The 14,284-nt window shown below is 42.4% G+C and overlaps 1 protein-coding gene across 1 annotated transcript in view; it reads left to right on the top strand.

Annotated features, from left to right (window-relative positions):
* The window catches only part of Myo1d (myosin ID), a 285,134-nt gene that overhangs the window by 173,290 nt on the left and 97,560 nt on the right, over positions 1-14,284 (top strand). Inside the window, exons 19-20 of the mRNA XM_021211724.1 lie at positions 616-720; positions 6,896-7,009. Of these exons, the coding sequence (XP_021067383.1) occupies positions 616-720; positions 6,896-7,009 (219 nt within the window). The remainder of the gene's footprint in view (positions 1-615; positions 721-6,895; positions 7,010-14,284) is intronic.

The following is a 14,284-nucleotide window of genomic DNA, read 5'->3' as shown; positions in this document are numbered from 1 at the left end:
AGCGTACTCTATAGCTTGGCATTTGACCACTTCAACCCCATTCAGCAGCCTCTCTCCATAGCTCCTGCTGTCCTGGAACTCACTGTGCAGATCAGACTACAAGAGATCCGCCTGCCTCTCCCTCCTAAGTGCTACAATCAAAGGTGTGCGCCACCACACCCAGCTTCAGCAGTCATTCTTAATTATTTATTTTTAAGATGTAAATATTTATTTTATACATATGAGTCTACCACCATTGCTCTCTTCAGACACACCAGAAGAGGGCACCAGACCCCATTACAGATGGTTGTGAGCCACCATGTGGTTGCTGGGAATTGAACTCAGGACCTCTGGAAGAGCAGTTGATGCTCTTAGTCACCGAGCCATCTCTCCAGCCCCCAGCAGCCATTTTTAATTATAAACTTTATATTATTCTCAAGGCTGTATCTCTTCTTCTCTCTTACTGCCCAATTTAATGTTTTGATAGGACCTTTGATGTGATACTACCCCTTGCTAGTCTAACATCTTGGCGGGGAGGTGAAAGGATGCATGTGAAGCTGTGTAGGTATAGTTGTAACACAGTAGACAGAGCACCTACAGTCTAAGAATTCTCTTGTTGTTCCCTTGTTCCTTCAGAAGCCAGATACACCTCAGACCTCAGGCACTTTCGTCCCAGTCGCTAATGAGCTGAAACGCAAGGACAAGTATATGAACGTTCTCTTTTCCTGTCACGTCCGAAAGGTATGTAGCTCTTGAACCAAACTATCCTGGAAAGAGAGGACTGAGAGGAAACACAGATGTGGGCCTCAGTGAAAACCAGCTGTGGCATGGAGCTGGGAGCAGCCTGAGGAGCCCCCATCTGTGCTTGGAGCCTCACTTGACAATTTAGAGTTGTGTCACTAAAGCCTCCCTGAGGGAGGATAGTCTTGGATAACCTTTTTTTTTTCATTTATGTGTCTGAGACAGGATCTTATAAAGTCAAGGCTGGCCTCAGGATCACTGTGTAGCCAAGGGTGGGCCGGAGCTCCTTCCTGTCTCCCTGCCTCTGCCTCTCCAGTGCTGTGTTCAGATGTGCGCCACTTTGCCCAGCTTGATCCGTCTTCCTTTTGTAAACAGCTTTGGTGTGTCCTTCAAGCCATGGGTTTGTGTTTTACTACATGTATGTCCTTCACAGCAACTACAGGTCGGCTCTTTATTGAGTGGTTATTTATACAGGTGTCATTGCTGCTTTAGAAACTAGATTTGCAGACTGGAAAGATGGCTCAGCAGTTAAGAGCACTGACTGTTCTTCTGAAGGTCCTGAGTTCAAATCCCAGCAACCACATGGTGGTTCACAACCATCTGTAATGGGGTCTGATGCCCTCTTCTGGTGTGTCTGAAGATAGCTTCAGTGTATCACATGATGGCTCACAACTATCTGTACAGCTACAGTGTACTCGTATACATAAAAATAAATAAATAAATCTTAAAAAAAAAAAAAACTCAATTTGCAGGAGCTGGAGAGATAGCTCAGCAGTTCAAGAACCTTCTGCTCTTTCAGAGAATCTGAGTTTGGTCCCTAGCACCTGTGTCAGGCAGCTCACCACCAGCTCCAGGGGCATTTGATGCCTCTGGCCTCCATAGGCATCTGTGCTCACAGACATACATATGCATAATTTAAAAATAAATATTTAAAAAATACAGCCAGAAGAAATAAGAGTAGTTATAAAAAAAAAAAGAAGCTTATTAAGTAATCTCAACATAATCCCATATATGAATGAAATCATGCATTGGCTTAACAAAAGATACTGTTGTCAATATAGCACCATAAAAAGAAAAATTCAAAAAGTTAGCAAAAACCTCAGAAAAAGTACTTTGTCTCAAATATTAAGAAAACTATTGGGATGGAGAGATGGCTCAGTGGTTAAGAGCACTGACTGAGTTCAATTCCCAGCAACCACATGGTGGCTCACATGGATCTGTAATGAGATCTGAACCCTCTTCTGGTGTGTCTGAAGAGAGCTACAGTGTACTCATATACATAAAATAAATAATTCATTTTAAAAAAAGAAAAATATTTTGTTCCAGTGTATGATTCAGATCAGAGTGATGACATGTGAGAGACATTGAATTCATAAAGAAATCAAAACTCGGTTGTCCAAAAAGACACAGACAAGATTATTGAGGCAGTTATTAGCATTCTATTTTATATATTCAAAAAGCTTGAGGAAAGATTGGGCATGTTTAATAATTATATAGAAGACTCTTAAATGATTTACAGTTACATTTATAAACGTGAGAGAAAATATGGTCAATAAGGTTAACAGTAGGTTAGAATTTGCAGAAGAAAAGATTAGTGGCTTTGGACTGGAATGGTTCAGATGACAAAGGTGTTTGCGGCCCAGGCCTGGTGTCTTGTGAGGTCGATCCCTCAGACCCAAGAAAAGGTGAAAGGAGATACAGGAGACCACAAAGATGTCCTCCAGCCTCCACACGTGCACCTTCAGCACATGTGCAGAATAATTATAAACTGACATAAAATCAACCTTATTTATAAGATTTATTAAAATCTTAACTGCATAAAATAAATCTTAAAACCAAAAGAAAGGGAGAAGAGGCTAAGAGTGTGGGGCTCCATGGAGGAGCGCTTGCCTAACATGTTAAGGACCTGAATTTCATTCCCCAGAATTTGTCAAAAAAAAAAAAATTATTAACAAAAAACTCAATGAATACAAATTTGAAAATGTGTGACAGGGAACAAAGAATAAATGGAACAAATAAATAAACTGACAGGTGATAAATTTAAACCTAACCTTATTGACCATCATAATAAATGTCAGTGGTCTAGCCACCCCAATTAAAGGGAAACCTTGTGCCTGCCCTCCTGGCCCTGCGGAAGCTTTGACCATCCAAGAAGCTCTCCAAACTCCAGAGTTCCTGGAGGTTTCATCCTGTAGGCAGGATTGCTTAAGCCACTGCTGGCTGGTAATTAGCCCCTAGCCTTAGCCTTTCCCCTCCCTCTATAGGTGGTTGCTGGGAAGAGCCCCTGGGTGAGAGAGGGTTCAGCCTTCTACTCATGCCTTGATCTTGGCAGCCAGCCTCCATGACTCCTATTACAAGGGGTTTGTGGACTTTGTATCAGGAGCCAGGGGCAGTAGGACAGTTGGACATTCAGACTCTAAAACGTTGTGAAACCTGACCATCTTGGGTGCTGTCATGACATTCAGAATGCTTCAGATTTCACACATGCAGTCTGAACATTCTGAGGAAGAGTTCAAGTCCAAGTGATATGAACAGGACAACCACTTAGACTGAAACAAATGTCATTGAGGAAAGTTTGCAGTATCGTCAGCTGGCCGCCACATTCCAGACGTGAAACGCAGGAACTCCGTTTTAGTGACTGTACCTAAGGCTAATCACACAATCAAAAGGAGGTTTTTGTTGCCCAGATGTACACAACCACACAAAAAGTTTCCATCATACTATTTGTGACCACAACACAGGAATATACTTGTACCCACCACCTGAGGAGGGAGGTTATGCCCACTCTTGCTCCTGGTATCTTGCCATCTGGCAATCAGAACAGTCAGAGTCCAGTGGTTCTGAGAATCCGGCCATCTGTAGAAAAGCCCGCTGCAGTGCTTCTCATTCCAAGGAGGACAGTTTAATGCCTGATGGTTTCACCCTGGGTTCTGGTGAGTAAGCGCTGAAGAGTTCTTGCTGATGGCTTGCTGATGGCCCTGTATTTCTAAGTTTAGTACAAACACCCCTTTTCATGCTTGCTTAGATTATGTCCTCTTAGAATCTTTTAATCCCAAAGGTACACCAAGGCAAATGTGTTATGCTTCCAAAGAGCCTTCCTCCTGGTGCGTTGAGTATTTTGAAGCAGCTGCTTTCCATTAACAGCAGTTATCATAAAGTGTTCGTTAAGGTGAGAGACTACTGCAAATAGCTCCTCTCACCACTGTGCTGTTCTGTTCTGACTCTGCAGCAGCTTTCTCTCTGACCCCCTGTGGAAATAACCGAAACTCTAAACAGCTGCCTTGAAGTGGCTAGAGAAAGCAGAAAACTAGGATTTTTTTTTCCTGGGGTGGGGATTTTAACTTTGAGTACAAGAAACAAGGTGAAGTCTTATCTAGTTCTGAGTCTGCGGCCCAGCTTTGCTATCACTTTGCGAAAATAAATATGAAATAAGAGTAGTGTTTCCATCCCATAACAGTGTGAAGCGGGATTCAGCCGGTTGTGTTGAACTTTTCATTTCTGTGTCTATAGAGCTGAGTTAAGCCATCTACAGATCTTATGCTGTTACACCTGATGACTTTTACACTTACCTGATTCTTGTTTTAAGATTTGAGTTGCTGAAATAGAAGGTAAATATTTGTTCATATGAAGAATATTTCTGAACAGCTTCTGTCTGCTTTGAGGTTCTTTTTGTTTTCCCCCTTGTTTTTAGATTAGCTCATTATATATCATAAAAAGAACCTGTGATTTTTTTTTTCTCAACTCAGATGATTTTGTGAGATTGTATAACAGGGTTTTAAAGTTATATTCTGTTCCACCTCATGTGGTTTTTTTTTTTCTCCAAATGATTCCGTAAAAGATGTAGGAAATTATTTCCACTTATTTTGTAGTTTCTATGCGAGGCGTCCTCTGTTCTACATAGTGTAAGGTTGATGAAAATGATGATGAATGTTCTCCAGAATGGCTTCCACAGAACCGCATTTTGTTAAATATCAATAGGTGTTTGTTCAAAAAGGATTATGTCGATTAAATGTACTGTGGAAAAGCTGGGTTAAACATACTACTTAATTGAGAATTCTCAGAACCTTTGGTAACTTTCTGGGCTATAGATATCATAGCGAGGGCTGTGGTTTGCAATGTTTATCCATTCATCCAGACTATGGGACCCTTTCTTACAAAGCTCTGCATAAAGCCAGGGCTGTGCAGAGCGGCTAAGAGGATCTTCATACTCAGAGCTTGGATCTTCTGGGAAGTACCAGTTGACTGCTACGGCAAAAACAGAGCTGTGCAAAGTTATCCCCAAGCACCCAAACTACTGTGTACATTCTTTTCATCAGAGGCACACTTGCTGTCATGTTGAAGACTAAAAAATGTGCTTTTATTAGACAATAACTGTTTAGAGAATTGACTGATGGCTAAAGCCACGGCAAAGAGAAAAGATACACTTCCATGTTAAGTTTGAGTTTTAGTTTACTACGTTGTCTGTAGCCTGTCTGAATGCAGCTATCTGAACGTCCTGTCCAAGCACAGTGTTTTCAGACTAGCCTCTAACTTCTTTGTTGGTATCTTGGAAATAAAAATGGGGGGTGGTGGTAAAGAATGTAAAGAGAACATATATGACGTGTGGCATATCTCAGGTGCCTCCTGTTGAAGGAGGAGCGTCTTGTGCTTGTTTTGTCTGCTCACCTTTCTCGGTGCATGAGAAGCTTGGCAGTGTGGAAGCTCAGAAAACCGCGGGGCTGGCGAGGTAGCTCGGAGGTTAAGGGCACAAGCTGATCCTCAGAGGACCCGGATTCAGTTCCTAACACCCACGGCAGTCAGCTCACACCTGCCCGTAACTCCAGTCCCAGAGGAGCCACACCCCCGGCCTGCAAGGGCACCTGCACACACATGGTTCGCATAAATAAACTCACACGGCACAGACATACACATTAAATAAATAACTTTTTTTAAAATGTGTTTCAAATGGGCATGGTGGTGCACGCCTTTAATCCCAGCACTCGGGAGGCAGAGGCAGGCGGATTTCTGAGTTCAAGGCCAGCCTGGTCTACAAAGTGAGTTCCAGGACAGCCAGGGCTATACAGAGAAACCCTGTCTCGAAAAAAACAAAAAAATAAAAATAAAAAATAAAATAAATAAAATAAAAAATACCTGAAATGCCGGGCGGTGGTGGCGCATGCCTCTAATCCCAGCATTTGGGAGGCAGAGGCAGGCGGATTTCTGAGTTCAAGGCCAGCCTGGTCTACAAAGTGAGTTCCAGGACAGCCAGGGATACACAGAGAAACTGTCTCGAAAAACCAAAAAAAAAAAAAAAAAAAAAAAAAAAAAATTACCTGAAATATCCTAATAAATAAGTAGTCATAGTTTGTACAATATACCAAGGTAATTTTATCTCTTAGGGGGAAAAAAAGTATCTGTAAAGTCAGGCATTCTGTCCCAATGCCTAAGACATTCTGCAGAAATGTGTATATTTTCTCATAATGTCATTTTCATTTTTTCCGTATTTTTCTGAGGTATTATTTTCAGTCTTTGCTTATCGCTCTCATTTCCAAATGCTAATCTCAGCTTCTTAAGACAGCCCAGAGCTTCTGGCATAAATGTTATCAGTTGGATTACTTGCTAATTGCTGAGTTAAATTAATTCTTTTTTTTAAAGATTTCTTTCTCTCTTTTTTTAAAGGTTTATTTATTTATGAGTACACTGTCGCTGTCATCAGACACACCAGAAGAGGGCATCAGATTCCATTACAGATTGTTGTGAGCCGCCATGGGGTTGCTGGGAATTGAACTCAGGACCTCTGGAAGAACAACCAGTGTTCTTAACCGTTGAACCAGCTCTCCAGCCCTTAAATTACTCTTGATATGTTCTAGATACAACATATCAGACACATGAGTCACAGAACCTTTTCTCCTTATCATTGGATGTTCTAGTCACTTCCTTGATGGGGTCTAGATTTTATATTCCTAGTCACCAAGTTGTACATTTGCCATGTTTTTCCTGACAAGCTAAAAAATTTTAGTGCCAAACTCTACTGGAAACCGCCATCCCTTTGACATCATAACGTGCCATCCATGGCAACATCTACTAAAACTTCATCTACTAAGACAGTCCGCGCCTCTGAACCTAGGTGTCTCCAAACACAACTTGGTTCCTCCTTCATGAGATCCTATGGCTTATCGGTGTGGTTTTGTTACAGGTGAATCGGTTTAGTAAGGTGGAAGACCGAGCAATTTTTGTCACTGACCGTCACCTGTATAAAATGGACCCCACTAAGCAGTACAAGGTGATGAAGACTATCCCACTGTACAATGTAAGTACGCATCAAGTAAAGACCCCTCTTTCCTGACAGAGGCTGATGGGATAAACATGCAGCCTCTGGCTTTGGAAATCCCATGTCTTCCTGGCATCTTACACCAATTTTGTTTTGTACCAAAGCACAGTTTTCTGTAAGAGGATTCAAAGTTTCTGATAGAATAACTAAAACAGTTTTTTAAGCATATGAGCAATGGTTGTATGTGATATGTATTACATACTGTCTACACATAGTACAAACTGCTTGCACGTAGTGTGTTTTCTTGTCTACTTTTATAAAGGTTGTGTGAGCATGTGGGCACTTGGAGGTCAGAGGGCAGCCCCAGGTGCCATCCGTTCCACAGGAGCCAACGTTGGTTTTGGAGAGAGGCTCCCACTGACCTAGACTTACCAAGTAGGCTAGGCTAGGTGGCCGATGAGCCCCAGGGACCCTCCTGTCTTCACTTCCCCAGTGCTGGGGTTAGTGGCACACACCACTGTGCCCAGCATATGTGGGTTGTGGAGCCTGAGCTCATGTCTTTATGCTTGTGGGGCAAGCTCCATACTGACTGAGCTGTCTCCCAGCTCAACTTTCATAAATTGTTTATGAAAATGGAAGCAAGTAGAAAATGACTTTGTAGAAACATTACTGCTTTCATTTATTTTTTTCTGTGTGTGTGTATGTATGTATGTATGTGTATATATGTATGTGTGTGTGTTATGCAAATGAAAAATCCTAAGATTGATGTTAGGATTCATCCTCAGTCACCTTTTCTACCTTATTCTTTGAAGTAGGGTCTCTCCATCAAACACAGAGCTCACTGATATGGCTAATCTTGCTCTGAGGATTCCCTGTGTCTGACTTCAGAAGCTTAGATCCCTAGAGGGTTGCCATGCCCACTGGGCATTTACATGGGTTTCTGAGGAGTCAGACTTCAGAATTCACACTTGCACAGTAAGCACTGTAACCACTAAGCCAACTCCCCAGCTCTCCAGCCCCCCAGCTCCCCAGCACCCCAGCCCTCCAGCCCCCCAGCTCCCCAGCTCCCCAGCCCCCCAGCCCTCCAGCCCCCCAGTTCCCCAGCTCCCCAGCTCCTGAGTGGGTCCATGTCGGGTTGGAGGAGGAAATTATGACTGTGAAGAGAGGGGCTGGATTACTCACAGATGTCCACAGTTGAATGATGGGGAAATTCACCAAAGGAAGGGGAATAGAAGCCAAGCTCTGGGTTCCTTGTGTGGATTCTCATCTCCCCATGTGCTGGTTGGCTCTGATTGCCCATTAGAGCCGCAGGTTACCATGTATTATTCTAAGGAAGGAAAAAACAATGACAGTACCATGTTTAAAATCAATTTGAAAAGTTCTCAAAACTAAAAGTGGTAAGTTGTTTGGTTTTTAAGATAATCAGTACACAATATAGCTCTTCTGTCCCTGAGAAGAGATTGTAACCACACATTGTTGTAAGCATGGCTTATTCTTCATGAGGATATTCACGGTGATAAGGGGAAGGCCCTGGAATCGTGGCCACACTTCCGTTCCAAGGCATCACTGCAGGACTACATTACCCTTGCAGCCCCATCAGCAGCACGGGCACTGGACAGGCCTTTCCATCTCTGCTCTTTATGTACTTTCTTGCTCAGCCCAAGTTAGAGTGGGTCACCCCGGCAGCCACTCAGTTCCGTCCTGCAGTAAGGAGCTCTACACTGTGTCTGAAGAGGGCTCTCCTAGCAATTGATGCTCATGATCCAAATCCTACTTTTGTGCCTTGTCAAACACTTGCAAATCGATGCATATGGATAATTCCTACAAATTATTTGGGGTATCATTGTGTCTTCCCACTACTATCATGATTATTGTCCCAAAGCCCAAGCCATACTTGAACTTTGGTCATAAATTCTGCTGAATATTGGAATAGGTCACTAAGTTTTCCTAATGGCAAAGAGGGCTAGGCAAGAAGAGGTTTGAGTGCAGCAGGTTCATGGGGCTTTTTTTTTTTTAAGATTTATTTATTTTACTTATATGAATACTCTGTAGCTGTCTTCAGACAGCCCAGAGGAGGGCATTGGGTCCCATTATAGATGGTCATGAGCCACCATATGGTTGCTGGGAATTGAACTTAGGACCTCTGGAAGAGCAGTCAGTGCTCTTAACCTCTGAGCCATCTCTTCAGCCCTCATGGGGCATTTTTAAGCCACTAAGCTAGTGGTTCTCAACTTTCCTAGTGCTGTGTGACCCTTTAAAACATTTTCTCATATTGTGGCAACCCCAACCATAAAATTACTTTTCTTGCTACTTCATAACTGTAATTTTGCTACTGTTATGAATCATAATGTAAATATCTGATATGCAGAATATCTTGCTATGTGGCCCCAAAAGGGTCGAGACCCATAGGCTGAGAACCACTGCACTGGTTTCTTCCTAGCCTCCACATTTCAGTTGCAGAGATCCCAGCTTCTTTCAAGCCGGGCCTAAAGCTGTGTCCATGAACACCCAGGTTGGTTTCTTGAGCTGCCTCCATCAAGGCAATAGACGTCCAATAGTAGTTTCTTTCCTAAAGCACCACAAAACCACCCAACCAGTTCCATCATTCTCTGCACCTCCCAGCTCATTGAACTTGTGGAATCTAGCAGTAGCCACGTGTCCTAGCTGTACGCTGTTAGTGAACATATCAGCCATCCTCTGGGATCACCAAAGGGAAGCTAAGAAACTGCTCCATCCCTGCAGCCGGGGGACCACTGACCTCCTGCTGCATTTCTCCCTAAGGTGCTGCAGCCGCCAGCCCCCCGCAGTGCTCTTGCAGAGCCCCACTGTGCTCCTTGCTTTTGCTGTATCTTGAATTGCAATGAGCAGGTTCCCAGGACATCAAGTAAAATGAGGGAATAGGTTTGAAGACACAGCTACTGGAGAATTTGTCAGGATTTTAGCAGCTGTATACCATTGTCAGTTTAGACCCTCAATAACAAGCCATTCAATTCACATTACTAAGTGTTTATTATGTAGATGTCACATAGGTGGGGTCATAGAAATGCCCAAACAGTCACAGACTCTGCTTTTATTCCTCCCCACTGAAAGAAAAAAAGATGTGTGGGGGGGGGGCGGGGGGGGAATCAGTCAATGGAGTATGATAAAGAGAAAATAAATTAGAAAAGAAGACAAACGGGAGTATACTATCATTTAGAATAAGGTCTCAGGCCTCCCTGAGTGGCTGACATTTAAGCAAAGACTTAAAGGAGTTACGGAATCCACCTATCTTCACTCATGGGAAAGTGTTTTAGGCAGAAGGACAGCAAAAGGCAGACACAAGCAGTCCTCTGTAGGAAATATGTTCAGGATCTTGATCTGGTGGTGGCTTCCCAGGACATGTGTGGCCATCCATCAAGGCATTTATCTGAGTTATGGAAACCCTTCTGCATGCTTGTCACGCACAGAAATGAAAAGGGAGCGAGAAAAAGGATGCTGCTGATAAAGAGGCAAGAGAGATATCATCAAGATGGGGCGGGGGAGCAAAGAAGAAAATGATCACTAACCTGGGGGAGATAGAAGCATCCACAGACAGTAGTGTGTGAAGCCATGCCCTTCACAATGGAAAATGCTTCAGTAATATTTCACAGCCTGACTGTTCCTCAGGAGAAAGGCAGCCATTGACTCCATCAGGGTAGGCTCTTGAGGAGGAGAAGCTAAGGGGCTGCACAAGTAACTGACAGTATCTAGAGTTGGATCCTGCTCTGTGTTCTTGACCTTGACGGTAGCTGCTTTGCCCATTTCATTCAATAGCACACATGCTTTCTCTTCTTTTTATTTCACTTTCACTTTTGTTCTGTTAAGTTGTTAAGAGAAGGTCTTACCGTGTAACCCAGAGTGGCCTCCAGCTCCAGGTCGTCCTGCTTCAGCCTCCTAAGTGCTGGGTGACAGGGGAATGTTACAGTGCCTGGCTTTTTCTGTTCTTGGGGTTAATCATGTTCTAGCTCTCTCTAGATGTGTGCTTTTAACTGCTTCAGTTTTTAAATATTTTTAAATGCATTTGAAACTACATATGTTTGTACCCCCAGAGCTCATGTCTCTAGCTGTATATGTAGCAGAAGATGGCGTATTCAGCCATCATTGGGAAGAGAGGCCCCTTGGTCTTGCAAACTTTATATTCCCCATAGAGGGGATCGCCAGGGCCAAGAAGTGGGAGTGAGTGGGCAGGGGAGCAGGGCTGGGGGAGGGTATAGGGGACATTCGGGATAGCATTTGAAATGTAAATGAAGAAAATATCTAATAAAATAAAAAAAAGAATGGTTTGAGTTGAATTTTACTTTTGATGTGATTTTGGGCTTGTTTTCATTTTTGTTGTGAGGTCTTCTTAAAGCCATGAATAGTTTAGTAATGTTATTTCATAAATGGTAATTTATGGTGCTGGAGTGTGTGTGTTCCATGGAAAGAGACTTCATTTCCCCATTGTTTATTTCTGCCACACTTACCATAAACTAAGAACTCACTGTCCTTTTCTGCTTTCTGTGCCTTAGTCTACCAGTCTACTGGTTATCCTTGCACCAACAACACAGTTTTATGAATTTTAGGATAACAGTAACTTCCCAGGCCCCTTCCTTTCATTTCATCCCATCTAGCTGGGGCTGAGTCTCGATAGTAGAGTCTTTGACCTCCATGTGAGAAGCCTAGTTTGATCCCAACACAGCAAAGCAAAACGAATAGGATTTACCCCATCCCAGCCTAACACTTGCTCACCACACCACAAGAAGAGAAAGGGTGTGGCGGATGGTGACAAAAGTATGCCTGTCAGGAGGGACATAGACACCTACACACAAGCTATTCACTCTCCCCTAACCCCCTGGGAACCTCTGGCCATTTTCCTGTCTCTCTGGCTGTACCTTCTCTAGAATGTCACGTGACAGCAACATATATTATGTAGATTTTCAGATTGACCTCTTTCACCCAGCAACAAGCATTTAAGCCTACCTGTGTCTTCCTATGGCTTGGTGGCTCTTAATTTTTTTTCAATCAGTGAATAATATTCTGTTATTTGGAGGTACCACAATGTGTTTATCCATTCACTATTGAAGGACACTTTGCTTCTGGTTTGGAGCAGTCATGAATAAAGCTACTATAAATATTTGCATGCAGGTTTCTTGTGTGGACATGGACCCTTAAAACCGTTAAATATCTATACCTAGGAGTGCACTTACTGAGTCTCAGATAAGACTCAGTCTAGCTCTGTAAGAACTGCCAGTTTTCTTCCACTGTGGCTGTACCATTTTGTATTCTAAGCAGAATTAGGATGCCTAGTTCTTCACATTCTCACTATGATATTGTTCATTTGTTTGTATTTCACCCATTCTAAAATGTGTATAACTATAAATGTGTGCATATATATATATGTACACATATGTATGTATATATTTTTATTACCCTAAAATATATAACTCAATATTTACTAAGTCTCCATGTTTAACCATAAGAACCATCTCCCTGCTCTCTCTTGGTTTATATTAAGATGATAAAACTGATTTTTTAAAATAAACCTAAGCTATTTTGTTTAAAGATACATTTGGCACCTTTCTCCCCTCTGACTAGCAAACACTGTACAATGCTTTGCCTTTTAAAAGTGTTCTGGTCAATCTTCTCAGGAAAGATAAAAATGGGACATCATAGCATATCCTTGAGACTATTTTCAGCAAACACTGTCCTCACAAATGACTTAGTCACATAATAGTAAAAATGATCTGAGAGAGAAACGTTCAAGTTACAGGTGACCCCTTTAGCAGCTAAGTGACTGTGTACAAACACTGCAGGCTTGGGTTATGCGTTCAGCCAGCTACAATCCGTGTTGCTATCAACTCAGCGTCTTCCCTCGCAGTTACTTTCTGTACTAGATTTTTATATTATGCTTTTAAATTAGAGCATTAGTTCCAATACATTTGTCAAGAAAGGTTTGAAATTTTGCAAGGAACAGTATGGTCGGGATTTGAGTGTTTTATGAATCTGAGAGATCCGTGCTTGCTGCAACTTAATAGGAGAACAAAGGAAAGATAGTACGTTACCTGCATAATTAGCAGTACTGGGTCCGATGCTTCGATCACCACGTCTTTGACTCAGAATTATCCTGGGAAAGCAGTTAAGTTGATAGAAAAGATGGCTCCCTGCGGTTGGGGCATGCCGCTTAAATAAATGTACCTCTGCATTCAGGTTCATGTAGACGCGTGTGCACCCAGCTCAGTGCTCAGGACGGAGACAGCCTAGGTTAGGTGGAATTAAATCTGCTTGTTGCTTTCGAGGGAGACCATATAAGCTGAATCACTTAGCCTGAGTGCCACTGCAATTCTTCTGCCCTCCTTTTGTTGGAGAGTGTTAGTTTTGCTGATGAATTAGTCTGAAAAATGGTTTAAATCTGCCCACTAATGTTGTTTTGATATAGACTCTTTTATCAGTATGGGCTTGAGGGCTAAGGACGTAGCCAATTAATTACTCTCATCCCTCCTTTAGTTCTGTGTGAAATACAAAACAAACAGGGAAGAGGAAAGAGACAATTATCTGAACTAATGTGCAGGTTGCGTGGAGCTCAATGGCCTGTAATTATGTCAAGCTTCGTGCTTTATTACTCTGTTTGACATGGCTTGCTAGAAAGATGTCATTCTGTTTGGAAGATGGATTGTCCTTTTAATGTATACAGGGGGTGAGCCCTGTTGAAATCCATCCGCCAGGCTGCTCTGCTCCCAGCCACCATTTCTAAAGCACCCTCTCCTCCTGGCAATGTCCCAAGGGAAGGTGTTTCCATAGTAACCCCAACAGAGGCAATCAGCTGTTGTCTGGCACTGCCTGAGCTGGTTGTGCTAGCCTTCTCCCTTCTCTATCCTCCCTCAAGCCTTTAAAACACTATATTTATTAGTCTTCTTTAATGGAAGTTTATAATCCCTTAATGTCACACTCTGAGTAGCACTCTGGTTTATTTATTTATTTAGGTAATAAATCTACCTTCCTAATTAATTCTCAGCAGTCCTGGGAGCTCTATTATTTTGAACATCTTGTACAAATGTTTATAGTTCTGCCTGTTGTAACAAAGAAGCTGCTTAGGAAAATTAGATATTCAGAAACCTCTTGTCTATACTAGAAATAAATTTGGAAAAATACAGATGCTAAGGTTTCAGATGAATTTTTAAGGTTTTTTTTTTTCTTACTGTGACAGTGGTAACGAAACAGTCTTTCCCCGATTGTATGTTTCAGCACTCCATGAGTCTGTCGATAAATTCAGTGAACATAGATATTTAAAAATCTTTGAAATGTGGTATCTGAGACCAC

Source organism: Mus pahari, chromosome 14, assembly GCF_900095145.1.
Source record: "Mus pahari chromosome 14, PAHARI_EIJ_v1.1, whole genome shotgun sequence".
NCBI lineage: Eukaryota > Metazoa > Chordata > Mammalia > Rodentia > Muridae > Mus > Mus pahari.
The sequence above is the reverse complement of the archived record's forward strand: the minus strand, read 5'-3'. Positions and strand labels throughout refer to the sequence as shown.